The 23,767-nt window shown below is 42.6% G+C and overlaps 1 protein-coding gene across 1 annotated transcript in view; it reads right to left on the reverse strand.

The window, feature by feature from the left end:
- Positions 1–967: 967 nt before the first annotated feature.
- The window catches only part of CDH17 (cadherin 17), a 104,748-nt gene continuing 81,948 nt past the window's right edge, over positions 968–23,767 (reverse strand). The window contains exons 10-17 of the mRNA XM_082259885.1: positions 23,645–23,721; positions 21,496–21,687; positions 19,784–20,028; positions 19,392–19,522; positions 11,369–11,608; positions 7,765–7,881; positions 4,497–4,613; positions 968–1,237 (exon numbers count right to left, since the gene is read on the reverse strand). Coding sequence (XP_082116011.1) covers positions 1,131–1,237; positions 4,497–4,613; positions 7,765–7,881; positions 11,369–11,608; positions 19,392–19,522; positions 19,784–20,028; positions 21,496–21,687; positions 23,645–23,721 — 1,226 coding nt within the window. The 3' untranslated portion in view covers positions 968–1,130. The remainder of the gene's footprint in view (positions 1,238–4,496; positions 4,614–7,764; positions 7,882–11,368; positions 11,609–19,391; positions 19,523–19,783; positions 20,029–21,495; positions 21,688–23,644; positions 23,722–23,767) is intronic.

Raw genomic sequence — 23,767 nt, forward strand, 5'->3', positions numbered from 1 at the left:
GCACTAATAGCTGTCTACTAGCGCTGTCAATTTGTAACAAGCACATAATTAGAGCCTGAGGCTCTAATTGGTTTGTTTGACTTGTTCTCTGCGCTCCGAATCCTCCCACTTTTGCTTTTAGTGAATCAAAATTTGCCATCACGTCACTTCTGGTTTCTGGCGGCCAATCAGGAGGCTGTAGATTTGGTTATCAGGAGAGCCATGACAGCAATGGAGGCTCCGTTTTCAGGTAAGGACCTGGAGGGGTTTGCCCCCCCCCCCCCCCCCAAAAAAAAAACATTTTCACCAGCCGCCACTAATATGAGATATGGGTAAACTGCACCTTCCAGGCTTGTTCACTCCAGGTGCTTTGAGCTGTGTTGACCTGCATCCATGATATCAGGCTCAATGCATAAGCTCATTGTTGCCCTGTTCACAGCATACATGTGTGTTGGTGTTCATTGCAATACAATTCAGCTTGTCTGTATTTTTACACCGTGCAATGCACATCACCACGGTGCATAAAGTTGAATGAATTATTTATGAACTTGAAATAAAGTTAAAAAAAATGAAAAAACATAAATGATGCAATGCCAATCTAAATACAATGCTGATACGTTGTAAACGGTTTTTCCTGCCAAAATATAAGCGATTCTGTTCAGCCCATGTTGTGGTTTAGAAACTTAACAAAGTGTGACATAACAACGTATTTATTATTGCAGCTTTGCTGCATTCCGTGTCACACCCTCAGCTCCAGCCTGCTCCCTGCACTTTGAAAGGGGATTATGGGAAGCTTATATAAAGACCATATGCAGGTAGTTATACTGGCAGTATATAAAACTATAACAGTTAGTTCAGACCTGGACTAAAGGATGTTATTGAACATTTTCCTGGACTTTTGATTTGACTGTTCTATAGATACCAATGTATTCTTCACTATGCATCACCTCATTCACCCAATGTGAGGAGACAGAGACAGTTATAAAAAAAAAAATTACTAAATATTATTCATAAAAAAAGCTAGGTTTTCTTTACTTGAACATGTAATCATGTTATTCCAAGAAAAGGTCTATAAGACTATGACCAGGAATACACATGTAGTATTGCCTGGATTGCAGAACACAGGGGAAATCTGCAGGGTAGTCCAGGTATTAGGTCGTCATTGTCTCTCGTTCTGCAGCAGTGCCGTCCTGCCCAGCTTGCTTATTCTTCTTCTTCTTCATATTCATTGAGATGAAAACAGCAGAAAGGATTATAGCTAAAGAAAAGAAAGGTTAATTTACAATTGGAAAAGACATACCAATGCAACAGAAAGGCTAGTACAAAATAAGCATATAAAGTAAATGTATAAGAGAAGGAAGGGTGATGTGAGAAATGTGTAACCATTACTGACCTCCTAAAAATCTGGACATTACCAAGTTTGTCATTGCGATCCTCTGCCTTTAGCACCTTGAGAGCCACTGACCAATAATATGTTTGTTTCTAAATTCTGCTGAGTGAGTGAGGGAGTTTCTGCCCTAAGATGCAAGTGTGCTTTCCTTCAGGGCTGCCAGGTCCAGGCTTGCTTTTGCTGCTGCCTCCCTCTTCTACAATCTTCTCCACCACTTCTAGGTGCCATTTCTCTTCACCCACTATGAGGCCACTGAGGATGTACCATCTGTGCATGTGCACAGAATGTACACCATCCCTGCAACTTGGGGGGGGGGGGGGCAGAAAAAAACAGGCAGCTGAGCAACGTTTTACCACACCTCAACGGCCTCTTCCAAAGTGTAAAATAGAGTCAGTGGAGACTGTTCATATGCCATGGCTGTGGAAATAACACAGCATGCCACATTGCCAAGTGTGCCAATTGTACAACCATCATGAGCAGCACAGTGGCTAAGTGGTTAGCACTTCCACCTGGCTAGAATCATAATTTCAAATCCCTACCTGCATGTGTTTCCTCCCACACTCCAAGGACATGCTGGCAGGTTAATTGGTTGTTGTCCATATTGACCCTAGTATAAGTGCATAGCTCCCAACTGTCCCTGATTTGGAACAAAGTCTCTCTTTCCACCTCATTTGTCTCTCATTTTGGTCTGAAATATATAGTTTTATATACAATGCACTATTTTCTTTCAAAAAGTGTTTCCCAGTTCTAAATCTTTCATCCAATTTGTAAATTGCTACATTTGTAAATTGCAAAAGACAGTATAAAGGAATATTAGTGGTAAAAAAAAAAAGTACTTGTGGTTTTTAACTAAGGGAGTGTGGCAGAAGGTGTGTCCTATGCCTACATACTTTTGCTAATAGGTGTCCCTTGTTCCCTTCTAAAACAAATTGGGAGGTATCTGGGTATATGTATGAATGTAAGTTAGGGACCTTAGATTGTGGTCCCTAACTTGAGATCAGGGACTGATGTGAATGCACAATATAGATATAAAAATGTAAAGCGCTACATAAAGACTGTAATAAGTAGATAAACTATCAACAACAAGGCGATTGACATAGGCTCTTCACAATACATGAGCACCTGTCTGCACCATCTATCATTGTGCTTTAAAGCCAAACTAAACTCTCCAAGTCAACATTGAGCATTTCTAATCCTCCTTATGCTGCTTGCATCATTAAATCGATAGGATAGATAGTAAGGCATATTATATTTGCTTGCTTTAAAATGTCTTCACTTGCTTCCTAGTTCCTGGTCTAGGCCAAAATGATGTCATGTATCCCAAGATTCTTCATGTGCATTTTTGTGTTTCGTCTGAAGGAGGGTTTTTCTCAGCACACTCTCCTGTCTGCTTGCCTGAGCTAAGGGCAGATGAATTCAAGATCATAAATGCTATATGAATCATCTGCCTTTACACAAGATGGCAGTGGATTTAAATGCCGGGGGGTGTTTTTCAAAGTGATTTCTATATAGCATAAATAAAGCATGGAGGGATGGATGGGTGAGTTTGTTTTGAACATTAAAGTACAACTAAAGGCAAAACTTTTTTTTTTAGGTTTTGGATTGAGTGGCGAGGAATTAGAGCAGCTTTCAGTTTTTATTGCTGTCTGTGCCCCCATTAACCACTTGCTTACTGGGCATTTATACCCTCTTCCTGACCAGGCCAAGTTTCAGCTTTCAGCACTCTCACACTTTCAATGACAATTGCGTGGTCATGGAACACTGTACCCATATGAAATTATCATTTTTTTTCACACAAATAGAGCTTTCTTTTGGTGGTAATTATTCACCACTTGGTTTTTTATTTTGTGCTAAACAAATAAAAAAAGACAGAAAAAAAAATGTTTTTCATATTTTGTTATAAAATTTTGAAAACAGGTAATTTTTCTCCTACACTGATGGGCACTGATAGGCTGTGCTGATGGGCACTGATAGGCTGGACTTATGAGGTGACACTAATGGGCACTTCTGAGGCAGCACTGATGGGCACTGATGAGGCGGCAATGGTGGGCACTGATCAGGAGGCACTGAAGAGGCTGCACTGATGGGTGGCACTGATGGACACTGATAGGTGACACTGTTGGGCACTTATAGGCGGCACCGAGAGGTGGCACTGATAGGAAGCACTTATGGGCACTGATAGGCGGAACTGATAGGCACTGATAGGCGGCATTGATGGGCACTGATAGGCACTTGTAGGCGGCACTGATAGGCAGCACTGATAAGTGACACTGATGATGGGGCCGTGATGGGCACTGATTGGCAGCACTGATGGGCACTGATAGGTGGCACTGGTGGGCACTGATTAGCAGTACTGATTGGCACTGATAGATGGCACTGATGGGCACTGATTAGCAGCACTGGTGGACTGACAGCATGAAGAATAAAAAAAAAGACGATAACCGGCTTCTGTCTACTTCCGCGATCAGTTGTCATTGGCTAACAGCTGATCACTTGGTAAAAGGCCCGCTGTGATTAGCCCTTAACCCTGATCAGTCATCAGCCGAGTCCCAAGGAGCAGCGCGAGAACGAGAGGACGTCTATGTATGCCCCCCCACATTTTAAGCCCACGCTGTAGCCATCTTTCCACTATAGCGTAGGCACCAAGTGGTTAATGAGATTCATCCTCTCTATTTGTCCTGTTTACCATTAATATTGATGAAAGTGAAAGGAAAAGAAATCCCACATTTTGGGTTGTCCACAGAAAAGTAATAGAAGGGAAATTTTCCAGTGGGACACTAGTTTTGGTGACCTGGGGGTCCCCAAGGAATTCCTTAATTTGCAGGGATTTCCTCTCACCTCCTGTTTGGCATTAGGACACAGATGGTGAAATAAATCTGACAGGGGTTATATCCCTCTCTTGCGCTATCCAACATGAAAATACAATGTTTGCCTATCATTCTAATTTAAATATAAAAATAACATTTTCAGTTTGTGGTGCTCAGAAACAGTCGAGCCCTGCTTTGAGCTCCAATCTGCCTAAGCACACCCATGTCACAATCAAATCACTCCTGCATCTGTAAACATTACACCTTTAACCTGTACTGCAATTGTTCATTTAATGCAAAGGATTAAAATCTGAACTTACCTATAACACCCAAGACTCCAAATAAGATACCAAGGGCCATTCCAACTGATGGTACCCCCTCATTGTCTACAGGTTCCTTTTCACACTGATTCTTTGCAGTACAAGTGCATATCAGAACTGAAAAAAAATAAATTTTTGGTTAAAATCTCTAATGTAAAATCTTAAAAAAGACCCTGTCCCCAGCCCTATTCAATGTAACAACAATCTCAACATGTCCTATTTTATGCATATTTACCTATAAAAGCCTCTCTTGTGTAGACATCCAGGAGTCCAAAGACTGCTGCTGGGCATTGCCATCTTGGATGCAACGTCAGCAGCCCCAGCAGACTCAGAGTTGTCACTCAAGTGGCAATCTATAGCAGACTTTCTCAACCTTTTCAACACGGAGGAACCCCTAAAATAACCTTCTGGTCTCAGGGAACACCTGCTAAAAATGACTATACCTACAACTCATGATCCATTAGGGTGATAGTCAGTAGGAAGAATGCTCCTTACACTTGTGGTCATTGGGAAGAATTTCCCAATTTCGATAGCTAGAAAAATTAATTGGCGTCAGTAGAAACTTAACCGAGAGGAAAAAACACCTAACAACCTTTGGAGGAACTCTAGTTGAGAAACCCTGCTCTATAGTATCCTCCTGTAGGTGAGGGGAAGGGCAGGGGAGGTGGGCCACCACAGACAGTAATTGGACACTTCCAGAAGAAGAGAGGGTTATGATGTGTCAGAAGGGGGTGTTAGAATTTCTTAGGACAATCAAAAGCACATTGCAAGTGAATAAAAAATAATTTATGGAAACGAAAACTGTTGCAAGTAAGCATTTAAATCCTTTTTTTTTTTCCAATTTTAGGTTGGTGACAGGGTCTCCTCAAAGACCCATTTACAACAGGACAACTTATTGAATGCATGTGCATTACCGCACAGTATGTCACGCAATAATGTGTATTGCATAAGGCAGGCCATTCATTTGAATGCATTGCCTAACTCACTACAACAGATCTGAAACCATACCTGCTGCATTTTTTGTAAAGCAGTGCAATAGCATTACCAGATGGTAAAGTAGTACCATGCATTACCGTTTGTTGCAATACATTTACATTGCAGAGCAGAGGCATAACTAGAACCTTCAGGGCCCCGATGCAAGAAACCATGAAGGGCCACCCAGACCCCTGGCCGGGGCCTTTCCTTTCAAGCCTGGGGCTCTTCCCACTAATCCTGGGGCCCTTTGCTCTCATTGCGGGGCCCCTTATTATGGTCCCGCAGCAGGACCCTTTCACAAGTTCTGCAGTAGGCCCCCTTCCTGTCATCTTGGGGCCTCCCCACAGTGGTGGAATGCCAGAGCCCGGTCGCAAGTGTGACCTTTTGCGATCCTGGAAGTTCACCCACAGCTGTCAGTAGTTTTTATTTTTTGGTATTTTATTTGTATTATTTTTTATCATTCTATTTTATTTTTTTACAATGTCACTGACTAGGACTCTGTCCATTCAGAAAAGGAAGGAGCTGGTAAATTACATATTTACCGACCCCTTCTTGGTTCTCTATTGTGACACATCCCCTAAAGCAGCCGGCAGGAGAGGGCACACAGTAGGGGGTGAGGGGCAGGGGCAGGGGAGCACACAGTGGCCCAGAGACAGCAGAACACAAGTGAGCTGGCTAGGAGGAGTGGCGTGGGCAGCATACAGAGGAACCAATCTCCTCCATTTTCCTCCTGCCTCTACAGGAGGAAAAAGGAGGACAGTGATTTCTCCACATGCTGCCCCCGCCGCCCCTCCTATCCAGGTGTACAGGGGAACCGTACAGGCCCCCAGAAGCATGGGGCTGGTTGCAATTGCAACCCCTGCAACCCCAGTAAATACGCCCCTGTTGCGGAGGTGTGTTAGGGTGTCATTTAAATGAATGCCACTGCACTGTACTAACACATGCAATGTGTAACCAATGTGTGAACTAGCCATAAGACAACTTTATAAATCATATTTAGGTTAAACATGCTGACATTTAAAAAAGCAGCTTCCAAGAGCAGGGTGAGAATCCAACTTCACTCATTTACAGCTTGATCTACAGGACCAGGATATTAGGGCTGCGTAACCAAATCATTGTTGTATTTAGTCATTACTTCTGGATCTTTCACACTGGAGGATGGGAGACGGTAAAAACAAGCAACTGAGCCATGGTTTTACTGCTCCCAGCCACCCACTGGATTTCCAACAATGAGGCCTGACAGAGCCGTACACATGCTGCAGCTGCCATGCCTAGCTTCGCAAACATAGTCTTTTAACTCGGGCTGCAGAGTTTGACAGACTGCACCGCCTGTCAAACATGCCCCATTGAGATCAATGGGGCCACAACTACAACCACGAGCCAAATGGGAAATTGGCATTCAGCAGTTTAGCATTACCTCCAGTCCAGTAGAAAAGACATAAATTAAAACATTTCCACCCATCTTTGTCTGTAGCTCATAGGTGTGTACAGCCTATTGCATTAGGTTGTTCACCTCAAAGCTTAAAGGAGATGTACAGCCAAAGCTTGTTTGGCTGTACATCTCGTATGGATCACAGGAGTGCAGATCGTTCTGAAATCCACTCTCTGCTGATGTCACAAGTGTCAGTCCAGGCTCTGCGTCATCATGTCAACATGACCACAGAGTCAGGATCCGCCAGGTGCCTGGACCTCCACCCGGCTCAGGCTCTCCCTGCGCCTCCACAGCCCAGCGCTCCAGTGAGTGACGAGGAGGCAGAGCAGAGAGCAATGACTGACAGTCAGTAGCTCTCTGCTCGGGGAGCTGTCAGAACTGAGCGATCGGTGGTGTTCGATCGCTCAATTGTCAGTGCAGAAGTGTCGGGGGACAGATGCAGCATCTTTTAAATTAGTTTGCTATTTTTTCAGTGTCGCATACCAAAAAATGCACAAAATTAAAAGAAAAAAAACAAAAAAACTTTTTTTCTTTTGCAAATATTTTTTGTCATGCTTTATACCAAAAACATAATTTTACCGGTGTACTGGTCCTGTACCTGGAAATCCCTTATAGACCACAGAAATGTTGATATTTAAACTATGTGCCTGTTTTTTCTGTGCACATTATGGAAGGTAAGAAAGTAACACATTCATTGTTTTGTGGTCAAACTAAGCTTTCTTCTGGAAATATTGTCTTACATAAATTGTTATTTTTTTTTTAGTGCTGAACATAGCAAATGAGGAACAAATACCTTATATTTCAAAATATCACATATTCCCTGAAATAAGATAAATAACATTTTTTGTTTGTGCATCATACCTGGGATGTGGACGGTTGCTTCTTGCGGAGGTCTCCCATTATCTCTGAGTTTTACTGGTACAGAGACACTTTGTTTTGGGAAATTTGCATGCTTCATGGCCAGGCGTGCAGCAGTGCCTGCGAATTTACACAAGGAAATCAAATGGTGTTGAAACAGTTTCTGCATGATCCTATAATTCACACATGCAAACACAACACACATATACTGAATCTCTGCCCAGATACCTACTCTCCAATTCACTTAAACTGGAAGATGGAAACCTTCTCAAAATCTCCTCAAATGGGCACAGCAACTGTTACATTTTTAAAGCAAAGGATGGAATGGTGAGAGCCTTTTTTAAGTTTTTATTACGGTCAATGATTGCCATTGGTGAAATTTCATTCCTTCTTTAGTTAACAGGAAAAGATAAAAGGTAACATCTCCACAACAGGATGCAGATGGCAATAAATATTGGACAGAGGTTATAACCCATGTATAAAGAAAATATACACTCACCGGCCACCTTATTAGATACATCTGATCAATTGCTTGGTAACACAAATTGCTTATCAGCCAATCAAATGGCAGCAACTTAGTGCATTTAGGCATCTAGACGTGGTGAATATGACTTGCTGAATGAAGTTCAAATCCAGCATCAGAATAGGGAAGAAAGGGGATTTAAGTGGTATAGTTGTTGGTGTCAGTCGGCTGGTCTAAGTATTTCAAAAACTGCTAATCTGCTGGGATTTTCTCACACAACCATCTCTAGGGTTTACAGAGAATGGTCCGAAAAAGAGAAAAATATTCAGTGAGCGGCAGTTGTGTTGATGGAAATGCCTTGTTGATAGTGATGAGCTGAACACCTCCCTGTTCAGTTCGCACAAGAACATCTCGAACAGGGGAAATGTTCTAGCAAACATATGAACACAAACAATCACAAGTCCTCATTTTAAAGGCTTAAATGTAAGTGACTATTAATCACCCACTGGCCAGGGGATATTTAGACCCATAGCCTCTAACTTGCAAGCCCGTTATTCTACCAGCTACGCCACCAAGCCAGCTGATTAACCTAAGACTCTCTCTGCCTAACTAACTTCTATCTGAGTTTGACAGCTCTTTTATAGGGCTCAGACCTCACCAGCGCCCCATAATCCACTGCTCAGGTGCAGTGAATAAATTACTGACGTCAGTAATCTATTCACTACACCTGAGCAATGGATTATGGGGCGCTGGTGATGTCAGAGCCCTATAAAAGAACTGTTATATTTAGACAGAGGTCAGAGGAGAATGGGCAGACTGGTTCCAGATGACAGAAAGGCAACAGGAACTCAAACCAAGGTATGCAGAATACCATCTCTAAATGCACAACACATTAAATCTTGAAGAAGATGGGTTACAGCAGCAGAAGACCACACCGGATGCCACTCCTGTCAGCTAAGAACAGGAAACTGAGGCTACAATTCACACAGGTTCACCAAAATTGGACAATGGAAGATTGGAAAAACATTGCCTGGTCTGATGAGTCTCGATATCAGCTGCAACATTCAGCTAGTAGGGTCAGAATTTGGCGTAAACAACATGAAAGCATGGATCCATCCTGCCCTGTATCAATGGTTTAGGCTGGTGGGTGGTTTAATGTTGTAATGGTGTGGGGATATTTTCTTGGCATTCTTTGGGTCCCTTAGGACCAATTGAGCATTGTTTAAACAGCACGGGCTACATGAGTATTGTTGCTGACCATGTCCATCCCTTTATGACTACAGTGTACCCATCTTCTGATGGCTCCTTCCAGCAGGATAATGCACCATATCACAAAGGGTCACGGCGTACTGACGTCATCGGATTGCGACCGGAGAGTGCGGGCGAGCGAAGCCGTCCGGCCGGCGGCTGACAAACATTGCTCCTCATTCCTGGTCTTGCTGTAAGTTTTTTTGATTTTACTTGTGAATAAATTTTTAATGGTTTTACGCTATGGGAGCCTCTCTTTTCTTTACGTGGGTGAACACTTGCAATACCTCCGCTATTGAGGAAATCAGCACCCCAGAGTAAGGGTCGGGTCCTTGGATGCTTGATCACCATACAGGCTCAACATTATTTGTATTTGGTAAGAGGCGACCCCTATTGGTATATCTTATTATTGGCTCCGGGTTCACACTGAATTGTGATCTGCACGTTTGCTTTAACCCTTATCTCATATGGTAAGAGGCGAATCTAGCTATATAAGGTGGTGGTTCAACACGCAAACCTTACACTTTTGCCTTTTTATATTGGCTATTCAATTAATGTTGTCCGGTAAGAGGCGACTTCAGCTATAACACGTTTATCAATTTTGGTGTTTACCTTTATCACTTTTGGTAAGGGGTACCCATCATATTTTTATAATTTATTTTTGCATGTTTTTTATTCACTGTTATCAGTGATTATTTTTATGGGTGGAGGTTTATTCATTCACACAATTGAATTCATTTTTCACGAACACTGTGGTGTCCAATTTAGTTTGTAAGGTTTTACGCTATTGCGCTTTTACCTTTACTTCCATGATCCTATGACCATTGAGCTAACCGTTCACGTGGACCTGGATCTACTATCAAGGTGACAAGTTTATCCAAAGAAACTGCCTTTACCTTACCTCAATCTGGTAAGCATATACCCTTTGGGGTTCCTGGTCCCGGATTACATCTTTACTTTATGCTTGGACTGTATGGACTTTATATCTCCATTGATCATATTATAGCGCGACTTATTTTTACAATATTCTACAGGGTGTGGTCACACTAGAAGTTGCTGCTGTTCATTGTATTTTTCCTTTAGCGCGGTTAATACTTTTACATTACCATATCACAAAGCTCAAATCATCTCACCACTGGTTTCTTGAACATGACAATGAGGTCACTGTACTCCAATGGCCTTCACAGGCACCAGATCTCAATCCAATAGAGCACCTTTGGGATGTGGCAGAATGGGAGATTTACATCATGGATGTGCAGCCGACAAATCTGCAGCAACTGCGTGATGGCATTATGTCAAAATGGACCAAAATCTCTGAGGAATGTTTCCAACATCTTGTTGAATCTATGCCCCAAAGAAATGTGGCAGTTTGGAAGGCAAAAGGGGATCCAAACGGTACTAGCAAGGTGTATCTAATAAAGTGGCCGGTGAGTGTATAAGTGGATTGGGTATTTACAGGGATCCATACTATTAAATCATAAAAATACGATTAATTATTGTCACATATTATAACACATCAGGTAAAAATGACATAGACAAATGTTAAAATGATAAGTGATCATAGCAACAACTTGGGTATAGTAGTCTCATAATTGACGCGTTTTGAGACACTCTTCTTCATGGGGAACAGAAAACGTACAGAAAGAACTCAAAGCATCACTTGAGATTCACTTACAGTGATAATGGTAAACAGGACAAATTGAGAGAGTGAATCTCCCTAAGGGGGGCATAGATAGCAAAATAACCTGACAGGGGTTCTAATTCCTTTTAACTCCATTCACAACAAAAAGAAAAGTTTTGCCTTTCATTACAATTTAAGTCTTATCCAACATAATAACTGGTATACTAGCTGTGATTCTAGAGTACTCTATGTGGACAGACATCAGTGACACTTACGGTTAATGGTAGTAAGTTGCCAGTCCTTTGTGAAGTTTTCATCTTCAATTACAAATCTAAGAATCACGCCACCGAGAGGATGGTCATCGTCAGTTCCATGAAAATCAAATGACGCTGGTTTGGAAATTGGGAAGCAGACAATGAAATCACCCAAATAGTCCTTGGCCAGGCGGGGAGAATTGTCATTGACGTCTAGAATGTAGAGGTGGAAGTTCACCCAGGAGCTCATCTGTGGGTTATCTGTAAAACAACATAGGGGGTCAATTTACAACACTTACTTGGTGCTTTTATCATCTCTTTAGGAATATCCCTTTGAGCTATAAATAAAAATACATACAGTATTCCTGCTATATGCTGTATGTTAACACATGATAAACATACACTGAACAAAATTATCAACGCAACACTTTTGTTTTTGCCCCCATTTTTCGTGAGCTAAACTCAAAGATCTAAGACTTTTTCTATGTACACAAAAGGCCTATTTCTCTCAAATATTGTTCACAAATCTGTCTAAATCTGTGTTAGTGACCACTTCTCCTTTGTCGAGATAATCCACCCACCTCACAGGTGTGGCATATCAGAATACTGATTAGACAGCATGATTATTGCACAGGTGTGCCTTAGGCTGGCCACAATAAAAGGCCACTCTAAAATGTGCAGTTTTGCTGTACGGGGAGAGGGGGGGGGGGTCCTAAAACCAGTCAGTATCTGATGTGACCATGATTTGCCTCACTCAGTGCAACACATCTCCTTTGCATAGAGTTGATCAGGTTGCTGATTGTGGCCTGTGTAATGTTGGTCCACTCCTCTTCAATGGCTGTGCGAAGTTGCTGGATATTGGCAGGACCTGGAACACGTTGTCGTATACGCCGATCCAGCGCATCCTAAACATGCTCAATGGGTGACATATCCATTGAGTATGCTGGCCATGCAAGAACTGGGATGTTTTCAGCTTCCAGGGGATGTTTTCAGCTTCCAGGAATTGTGTGCAGATCCTTGAAACATGGGGCCATGCATTATAATGCTGCAAAATGAGGTGATAGTCATGGATGAATGGCACAGCAATGGGCCTCAGGATCTCGTCACAGTATCTCTGTGCATTCAGCATTCAAAATGCCAAAAAAAAAAATGCACCTGTGTTCGTTGTCCATAACATATGTCTGCCTATACCATAATCCCACTGCCACGATGGGCCACTCGATCCACAATGTTGACATCGGCAAACCGCTCACCCACAGGGCACCTTACATCCTGTCTGCCCTGTACAGTAAAAACCAGGATTCATCCGTGAAGAGAACACTTCTCCAAAGTGCCAGACGCCATAGAATGTGAGCATTTGCCGACTCAAGTTGTTTACAACTATGAACTGCAGTCAGGTAGAGCCCCGGATGAGGAGGATGAGCATGCAGATGAGCTTCCTTGAGATGGTTTTTCACAGTTTGTGCAGAAATTATTTGGTTATGCAAGCCGATTGTTGCAGTAGCTGTCCGGGTGACTGGTCTCAGACGATCTTGGAGGTGAAGATGCTGGATGTGGAGGTCCTGGGCTAGTGTAGTTACACGTGGTCTGCGGTTGTGAGGTCGCTTGGATGTACTGCCAAATTCTCTGAAACACCTTTGGAGATGGCTTATGGTAGAGAAATGAACATTCAATTCAAGGGCAACAGCTCTGGTGGACATTCCTGCAGTCAGCATGCCAATTGCACGCTCCCTCCAAATGTGTGACATCTGTGGCATTGTGCTGAGTGATAAAACTGCACATTTTAGAGTGGCCTTTTATTGTGGCCAGCCTAAGGCAGACCTGTGCAATAAACATGCTGTCTAATCAGCATCTTGATATACCACACCTGTGAGGTGGATGGATTATCTCAGCAAAGGAGAAGTGTTCACTAAAACAGATTTAGCCAGATTTGTGAACAATAATTGAGAGAAATAGGCCTTTTGTGTACATAGAAAAAGTCTTAGATCTTTGAGTTCAGCTCATGAAAAATGGGGGCAAAAACAAAAGTGTTGCGATTTTAATTTTGTTTAGTGTAATTGCATCAGGAAAAGTGACAGGTTCTCTCGATGACAATATACCACAGTCTCAGATACACTCCTTTACCACACTCCTCCACCACTCATCTGTCATTCATCTGAACCCTTGGAAATATGCAGTACTTTTTCCCAGGATGCAGAGCTAGAACAGCCAATCACCTGGCCTAATCAGAGTAGAGGGAATGACTTGATAGAAGTCTGCTAAAACTCTGTCGAGGGAATCAAAGGAAATCCCTGCCGACATTTTGCTTTAAAATGGCCTTTGCCAGATTCAAAAAGCCCTGCCGCCTTTTTTAGTAGTGTTACTGACACGTGCGTCAGATTCAGGTATTTCTTAAAGCGGAACTAAACTCATCGATTTAAAGCACTTGTAAACCTCAGACACGGAATATGAGCAAGGCATATCCCTCTATAGTGTGTACTTGTCCCAATTAGGAGCACTAAGTGTCATTTCTGTCTGCTGTTTCATTCCCCTGTCATTAGCATGAGTCACTTCTGCCCTACACCAAGAGAAAAAAATTGTGACAGATTGACAGCCTCAGGTCTGTTCCTGTGTGCTGTATGAAGGGGGTGTGTGCCTTCCTCCCAATCAGCTCTCAGAGCTCTCCTTGTTGAGCTGTGCAGTGTGACTTCAGCTCTCTGCCTCCTTTTTTCTGACAGCTCAGACAGGCTTTATAAATTCTGGACTTTGAACAGGAGTAGAGAAGAGAAAACTACAGATAAACAGAGGCTAAGATGGCAGCTTCCTTGGCTCCAAAGGATAGGAGGGTTTTAGTTCCACTTTAGTAGTGCCACTTTTAAAAAAGTGATGCTATTAATATACCAAATTCCAAAATAATTACCTCCAGTAAGGATCTACTCTAAGTTTGTGCAAAAAGTGATGCTATTAATACACCAAATTCCAAAACAATTACCTCCAGTTAGGATCTACTCTAAGTTGGTGTAAAGAGACAGGCAGAGTGCCCGTCTCTGTGTGTTGCTGTGTAGCAGACTGGCATATTTGCATCTACCTCCTTCCAGTCACTGATTGCTCTTCTCAGCCAACATGATTGACAGCAGACAGTGGGCAGATTCTATAGCCGATAGCAGGCTGTCTAATTTTTATTTATTTCAGGTTCTTATATAGCGCTGTCAATTTACGCAGTGCTTTACATATACATTGCACATTCACATCAGTCCCTGCCCTCAAGGAGCTTACAAAATAAGGTCCCTAACTCACATTCATACATACATAGTAGGGCCAATTTTTATACAGGATCCAATTAACCTACCAGCATGTCTTTGGAATTGTGGAAGGAAACCGGAGTACCCGGAGGAAACCCACGCAGGCACAGGGAGAACATGCAAACTCCAGGCAGGTAGTGTCGTGGTTGGGATTCGAACCAGCGACCCTCCTGCTGCTACTCGGTGAAAGTGCTAACCACTACACCACTTATTATGTAAGGATCTGCCCACTGCCTGCTGTTAATCACATAGGGAGCTGACCTGATGGGGTACTAGTGTCTGCGAATCCCCTTTAGGCTCCGCCCATTAAGTTTTATAACTCTCTGCTGTTGTGCTGTGACAGCTGCAGTGGCAGGAGGAAGCCCAGTTGCACTAAGGCCAGACTGCCCAGATGGACACTTTAGTCTCAGGGCACCTCCACAAGAAGTGCATGCCCCAGATTCATGTACCTGTTTACAACAGGTACATGAATCTGTCATCCACACTTACATTTGTTGGACGTAGGCACGTCAGAATTATAAAGACAGTTTATGAATTCCCAATGTGTATCAGAAATAATTGCCATGTTTTTTTCCATTTACTGTGTTTACTTTTTTTTTAATCTTTTGCTATATCTGATCTGTAGCTGCCTCTTTGCAGCCACTTCCTGTCCATATGCATGCACTCTAGCTGCAGCTGCATATCATTGCTCAGGACAAGCTTCCTAATGTTAGCAAAGGTGGGACATGCTTATGCAATGAACATTGCCCAGCCGTGCATAATCTCTCTTGGAAACTTGCGTAATGGGTGACAATGCAGCAGAGCAATTGAGAGACAGGGACAGAGAGTTGTCTTTCAATAACAGGACGTTCCAGTAACGACCTCCATTGCAGGATTACCGGATAATACTTTAATGTAAGCTTCAGATTCAAAAATAGTTAACATTACTTTTAAAATGACAATATTTTAAAGACATATTTTATTGGTTTAGATCTACTTAAAGGCCCGGTTTGCACTGATACGACAAGCGTTCCAACTTTGGAGCACATGTCGCATCGCAAGTTACACTCTATTCAGTGTACTGGAACTGTTCTAATTGGTGCGACTTAAGCAAAGCAAAAATCTGCATTAAAATCTAGCCCTGGGTAGCTTACTTATTCCTTTGCAGTAGGGCTGTGCAAGAGTTAATTGCTCATTTAGGTCTCCGGGACATTAAATGATCTACTAACTTGATGCTCAGCTCTTCCACTCTGCTAGACCGATTCCCAAAGCATCTTCTCCCCCAATGCTTTAGCAGTCTATGGTCCTGATGTTATTAAGGCGTGATGACCCTGAAGAAGAGTCCATTGCTAGAGCATGGGGGGAGCGCCATCTGCCAGGGGAGTGCAGGATCAGGTAAGTAAAAGGAGAAGCAGGGCCAAAGCTATTTTAGCCCTACTCCTCCTATGGATGACAGGCGTGCACATCATTCCTGTGACACGTTTTCAGGCATGTTGCAGACCCTTGGGGGATGCCACTAGAGCCACCAGGGATAGCCCACCCATGGCCACCAGGGATGCCCATCTATGGCCACTAGGGATGCCCACCCATGCCACCAGGGATGCTAAATAGTGCTCAGGGAGCCTGTCAGTGCCCTCCTCATCAGTGCTGCCCATCATTGCCATCTATCAGTGCCGCCCACCAGTGCCCGTCATTGCCATCTATCAGTGCTGCCCACCTATGCCCATCAGTGCCGCCTATCAGTGCCCATCAGTGCTAATCAGTGCTGCCTGTTAGTGCCCTTCAGTGCTGCCTATCAGTGCCCACCAATGCTGCATATCAGTGCTACCTATCAGTGCCCATCAGTGCTGCATATCAGTGGCCCCTATCAGTGCTGCATATTAGTGCCTCATCATCAGTGCCACCCCATCAGTGCCTCCTCATCAGTGCCTGTCGGTGCAGCCTCATCAGTGCAGGAAAAAACATATTTATTTACAAAATTTTATAACATAAACAAAAAAGCTTTTTTTTTTACTTTTTGGTCTTTTTTTTATTTGTTTAGCAAAAAAGAAAAAACCTTGCGGTGATCAAATGCCACCAAAAGAAAGCTCTATTTGTGGGAAAAAAATGACATAAATTTGGTTTAGGTACAGTGTTGTATGACCGCACAATTGTCATTAAAATTGCAACAGCGCTAAAAGTTGAAAATTGGCCTGGGCAGGAAGGGGGTGAAAGTGCCTTGTATTGAAGTGGTTAAATACAACTAAATCCAAAAACTTTACGGACCTAGTATCAAACGTTTCTGTAAATGTGATGTCATATTTGTTGTGGTTAATTTCTCGTAGGAACTCCAGAAATGTGTCCTGGGTTCCTGTCCACACAACTATGACATCATCTATATACCTTTTATACAATTAGTATGATTTATACAATCAACATAGGACACATGGGAAGGCATCCTAGTGCTCTGAGTAGGACCAGTTCACGTGCAACTTTGTTAGGAGTTCTGTGATCAGCACCTTTCTGCTGGGCACATTCTGTGTGATCTATTGTAGTGAAGGACTAGGCTGTCCTAAACAAGGGCTCAATCTTGGTTGTAGTCCACTTGGCATAAAGCACACTGATTAATAATACATAACAGGTGCAGTGTTTCTGCATCCAGTGTATGTTTGATAATATTATCAATGAGATCATCATGGTGTCACTGATTGATCACTCGATAGCTGAACACTGACTGATCACTGATACCAGGTGTATTTTAATTGTGGTTGTCCTATTTCTCAAAAGCTCTGTAGGTTTTCTGGCTGCAAACTTGTTTCAGGTCAGACAATGGTGGGAATAACCAGAGGACCCTTGTCAATGTTAACAATTTGAAGGGCTTAATAAGCAAGTTATTGTAAAAAAAAAAAAAAAAAAAAAGGCTTAGGAAGCTGGGCACTGCCATAGAGGACATGTAACAACGCCAAAAAAATGAATAAAAAAAAACCTAATATATTAAAACAGTATCCTTCAATACACATGTAGCAAGGTTTCCAGGCATGTGGCCTGATGTGGGTCTGCCATTAGTACCAGAATCTTCTCCAGCCCATGTGAGCTGAGTCCCTGGGTGTGACAACTGAAGCAACGACAACTCCGGCATCTTTGTTTGTGGTTTTTATTATAAGTTAAAGGAGATGGGAGAAGGGAATGAGTGAAATTCTCCTTTAGGCTCAAACTAATAACAATTGGGACTTTGATCCTGAAAATGCCCGTTGGCGCTTCCTTGGTGCCAGCCGGCACCAGCCAACGCTCACTAACACTGAGTACACACTGCAACTTGATAGAAGTGCTGAATGCTCAACTGAAAGTCCAGAAGATCCAGGACTGTGAAACTGTAGAACTTCTGACACTGTTATGCTGTACAATTGACTTAATACTGTCCCCCGCTTTGGCCAGCTTGAGGTAGTATGAAGTAGAACTCTGCAAATCTGTATTTGCAACTGACACACTCTATACAATTCAGGGCCCAGATGCAGATGGCCCATTGACTGTAACTCTTCAGGGCCCACTGACTATGTATCCCCTTTGTACTTCAGGGTCCTCAACCTAGGTACCCCCTCTGCAGCTAGCTGACACTGGATCTCAGAACCTCTTCCAGAGTGGTCCCCTCTGACTCTAGGCAGACCCCCAGGGGCAATCCTCAGTACCCACGACCTGTGTAGGCTTTCCTGGGACTGGACCCCTCTCGCTCTCCGCAGGCTCTCGGTACACCGGATCCCCTCAGCTCAACTCAGCACTCTCTGGATACTCAGGCGACACCCCGAGATATCCTCTTCCTCAGACAGGCGGAGATACAGCCGTCCTCTCACTCCTGGGACTTTGCTCCCGCCAAAGACACCGTCCTACGCACTTCCCCCCAAACTTATACCCACTCCCAGTATCCTTTGCAGCCTAATCTGCCTTCTGGGGTGGTTACAAGCTGGGATGTGTCCCCTGATTGGGCTTCCCACACTTCCCTATGAGAAGCCTCTCACAGGAGCCAGTGGGGATACTTCTCCCGTCAGCAGGCACATCTGGAAGTCCTGACACCCTATCTAAACAAATCACAGCCCTGCTGTTAGGCAGACAAGGCCCACTATACATTTACCTAGCACCTACCTGTAGGGTGCTACACACAGAATTGCCAGCTCTTCCTAACAGCCGTGAGCCTACCCTATCGTAAAAAGTGGTTGGGTTACCCATTCTTTTAACTTTTGCCTCTAAGCACTCTGCAACAGATTGCTCTTTATTTCTGGTGGCAAATCTATAAAGTTATCAGACAAAAGTTTAGGATTTGCCATGAACCCATGGAACCTCATCCTTAAGAGAAAGATATAAAATATACCTTTGTGATGCCCTTAACCATCTCGTTGGCCATTTTACTGTATATAACTGTGGTCAAGCAGTTAACATCCCCTTTTTTTTCATCACAAATGGCATCAAGAAGCAAAGGGAAAAAGAGTCGGACATGACTTTCATTAATCATGGAATGAAGAAGGTTATCAAAGTCAAACATCACTTGCATGGTTACCTCATGTTTTCTATCCTAAAAGTATCCTAAAAGAGAGCAATGTTCAGGTCTGCATCTAGTATAACTGGGCCCTTACAGTATGTCCCAGAGGCCCTTGTGTAGATGCACAGTCCGTACAGATAATTTGTCTATCCCTGGGTTCAGTGACTTACTAAGGACAAAAGATACTCAGAGCTTACGCTTTAAAAATAAAAATTAGCAATGCCAGCTTTCTATATTTTCATTCTAACAGTACCCCTTTAGATATTCGTCTTACTTCTTTCTGTAGCGATCACTTTCACCTGGTAGTGGCTTTCTTTTTCACGATCCAGTTCATTATTAGTATAGATATCTCCAGTTTTTTCATCTATTCTGAGCCAGTTCCTGGAGTTTTCTGTCAGCGAAAACCTGGAAAAAGACAATCAATTTCGATCAAAGTCAAGGTGTCCCAATTGACAGCACATAGAAGAGAATGAACAAGCTAGAAAGATCAGAGATACAGTATTTCCTGTACTCAGAGAAAAAGAGGAAAGACTAACAAGTTTATGTTCTATCCGTCCCTGGCTGCTGAGGAGCTAAACCTATGTTAATAGCTGAATCCATCTTGAAATAGATTGGCATAATGATGCTTACATAAATACAACTCAATTTGACCTGCAAGAAACGTACTTTATTTCATCGCCTTCAGGATCTGAGGCTGACACAGTAATTAGCTTGGTTCCTATGGGAATATTCTCATTTTGTTGTGCTTGGTATATTGTCTCTGAAAAAACAGGCTTCTCATCCACATTGAGGACGAATATGTGTAAACGTGTGATGGAGCTGTCATTATAATGTACTCCTGCGACCAGAGGCTCAAGGTTGTTGGCTTCTATCACCAAGTCATGCTCTTTAAATGATTCATAATCAAGTGGCTGTTGAAAAAGAAAAAGAAAGTAAAATATTTGCAAGAACTAAGGCACTTATATTCATTTATCTTACCTGCTGCCAACATTGCCATAAACAGTATTTTTAATGTAACCAGTGTAAGTACTTGAAGTACTTGATTTTGACTTGGTATCCATCTCTTTTAATTTTCTGTACAGTAGCACTAAGACTGGGAGCTCAGCTCTGGAAGCCAGCTAGATGATCTACATGCAAATATGCTAACAGGGAACATGCTGATAGGAGGAGAGAGCAAATTAGAGGGCTGACCTAATCTTTACACTGCTTCTCCTTTCATGGCTAAACAGAAGTTGGGGATTTTGGAGGTGGGAGGGAGGTGGGATGCAAGGCTGTGTAATTTTCAGAACTGGATGAGAAAAAATAAAATCATTTGGCAAGTAAAAGAGCTCCCTAACATGTGTGTCCTCAGTGTATATAGAAGTTTGCCCTGAGTTCATGTTTACAGCAAGCCTATACTGCAATAAATACTTGCCCCTAACTTGATGACCATTAACATTCTGCGGATTGGTTTAGGGGACTTTTATTCAAACAAAGCCAGGAGGTAAGCGACTCTTTCAGCTATGTTCCCCCACTTTGGCCGAGATCCTGGTGATCATTGCCTTCGAATTTAGTTAAATAATTGTCACCAGAGATCAATTGTTTTTGCTCTTCATCTGGTTGTGTGTTGCCGGGGAATAACAGTGTGAGATTGTTTTCACATGTTATCAAAATTTTAAAAATATATAATTATTTATTCATAAAAAATTTGTAGATGAAGCTATGCATATAGTAAAATCCTTGTTTAATGATCACGTGACCTACTTTATATCCTCTAGCTGACTTACAGCACAAACATGGTGTAGTTCTGAATGTGCAGCTCTACATCCACATGATTATAGTTCTTTCATGCTTCTAAGCCCCGGTTCACACTTATGCGATGCGGGAAGGCTGCGAATCCGCAGCCTGTTCCCGCATCGCACACGCACCCCCGGCAGTTCACACTGCCATATGCGATACGCTGGGGGTGTCAATGTAATCTTAACGACACCCCCAGTTTGATCGCATATCGCAGTGCCATCTTGCAGTTCGCACAGGATCAGATCGCACAAGTGTGAACCGCTGTGCGATCCGATCCTGATGCGGCTGCCAAAAAGGGTCCTGTGCGAGTTTGCTGTGGGTGCGGGTGCGAATTTAGCCATACAAAGTGTATGGCTAAACTCGCACCGCACAGCCGATCGCATGTAATGAAGGAGCAGTGCACTCTGACATTACATGCGAACCCCGCACTCGCACAAGTGTGAACCGGGGCTAACAGTGCATCAGAAATCAGGTTGTGTGAAAGTGGAAATATGTCAGTAACATCTGTTTCAAGAGTTGTTAGTAGTGCTGTAATTGATGTTACAAGAGGGCTTTTTCATTTTTATTGACCCACCTTAGCACATCCAAATTAGTTTTACCTGAGCTATTGTGATGTTTCCTCGATTTGTTTCAAAATTCGTCTCAATTTTAAACATATGACTTGGGTCTCCCTGAGTGATCCGGTAAATTATGGCAGAGCTTCCAGTTTGTGGTTGGTCAGTATCCCAGGCCTGTATTTCCATCACCAAAGTTGACAAAGGTATGTCCTCTCTCACGGTTATGTTTCCATACTATAAGTACAAAAGAGTTTATCTGATGAGATCACATTCAAAATTCAGAGTATACAACTTTTTTTTTTATTTTTTCTTCTGCTTATGTCATTATCTCATGGCAAACCTATTTTTTGGACAACTTTCAAGCCAATAACTAGAGCAACTCTTTGCAAGAACAGTATTAACATTTATTTAGGAAAAGACTGCCTAAAGTAAAACTAAAGACATATTTTTTAATAGTGTAGATGTAGGAAAGGGCTGGATCCCCTATTAGGTTTTTTTTTAATTGTGTCTTTTTTGGGGAGATTTCCCTTCATGTCCTGCCCTGGAGAAACTACAGTATGTGAGAGGAAATACTCTAGATAGCAGTAACTATCCTCCTGTCCCAGTGTCAGGGTGCCAGGAAACCAGACTGCACGGGGTAGCAGGTAAAATAAAGCAGTTTTTTTGGAGCAAACAACAAAAAATGCACAGCAAGAGTGGAAGTGAGATGAGGAACAAGCCGGGGTCAAGTCCAGAAGCGGGTAGTCTGCCAATGCTGGATCGCCTGTCGCTGTGGGGGTCGAGAGCCAGGAGAGTCGTCAGCCAAGCCAGGTCATACACGGAGGAACACAGGGAAAAGAAAGGCCAGGGGGAGGACTGCAACAAACAGGTGATTTATAAAGTCAGGTGTGCAGCATCATCACTGTGTGACACCCAGGGAGCAGGCAAGTGATGATGCAATCAGAGTTTATAAGAAGCAGCAGTCTGCACATGTCCAAGATGGCTGCCAACAGGACGGCAAGGTAAGACCTTGACACCCATTGACAGTGGCCAATAAAGAAAAAGAGGGTGAATCTTCCCAGAGGGGCCACAGACAGCAATAAAAACCTAGAGATATGAGTATAAACAAGAGTGCCACATCAAATGTTGAGCAACCATCATAAGTTGATTAAATCACAAAACGTTTTAATGACAAGCCAATAGATTTCATGTGTTCTAATGCTCCCCCTTCCTAAGCATTAAAGGAACATGAATACCTACTGTGTATACAATGTTGCCTCAGTAATGAAAAACCTCAGACTACTAAAATGCTAGATTTTTGGTAACAGTATTCGGTTAGTTTGTCCTTTTGAAATGTTATGATGAAATACATTCTTCATTGTCTTTCAGTATTTGGACTGACCCTCCTGTGTTAGGGATTTCACCTTAAGTGCCCTATAGAGGTCTCTTTGTGTCCATGAGCTGCCAACCAGAGCATTTGTGCACCCTAATTTGCCTTTATCTAAAGATTAGCTTGGGTTTAAGCTTGGGTTCTGTCTGAGCCCACGTTCGTCTGCACTCAGAAATGAACTGTCATTGCTGTGCCATTGAGCTGTGGTTGGAAGATTCCCTACCCCACAGCTGATGTACATAAAGGAGTGGGGATGCTGATGACACTGGTGACTCAACATGAGCACCGTACTAGGTCAATGTCAAAGACCTGATATTGCCAAATGGTCATATTAGATCAATGATGTTACTAGCATCCCCACCCCTATGTATATGTATAACTGTGAAACAGGGAATTTCCTGCCCACAGTTCACTGGCCTAAACCTTTCTCACTGTATACATAACAGAAATATTTTTAACTTCATGTATATGTGCAAAAGTATTCTTTAGACTGGATTTTAGTGGTTTAATTTATGTCACAACTCAACTGACAAATTTTGGACAAATAGAGAAGGTTAATCTCCTCTGGAGGGACACAAAAAAAAAAAAAACTTTTTGCTATCCGCGCCTCTTGCACCTGTACTTCATGAGCTTCTGTAACAGTGGGTGATTGAGTTACAGATCATGTTGCTTAAACCACAATGGAAAGAAGATGGCCAGCACTCCGAATAATAGCATTTAGTGAAGATCCATATGAATCAGATAAAAATCCACATTTTAAGGTCCATTTCACAGAAATGTGTAGAAATATACAATAATGCTAAGCTCAGACAATACACTTACATCAGATCTTTCAAAAATGGGAATGTGGTCGTTTATGTCAATTACAATAATCACTATCCAACAAAGTGTACTAAGAGCTGCAAAAGAAAAAAATAAAAGATTTAATTTGAATGTTAGCACAAG

The sequence above is a fragment of the Pelophylax lessonae genome (assembly GCF_965119305.1).
Source record: "Pelophylax lessonae genome assembly, chromosome: 5".
Lineage (NCBI taxonomy): Eukaryota > Metazoa > Chordata > Amphibia > Anura > Ranidae > Pelophylax > Pelophylax lessonae.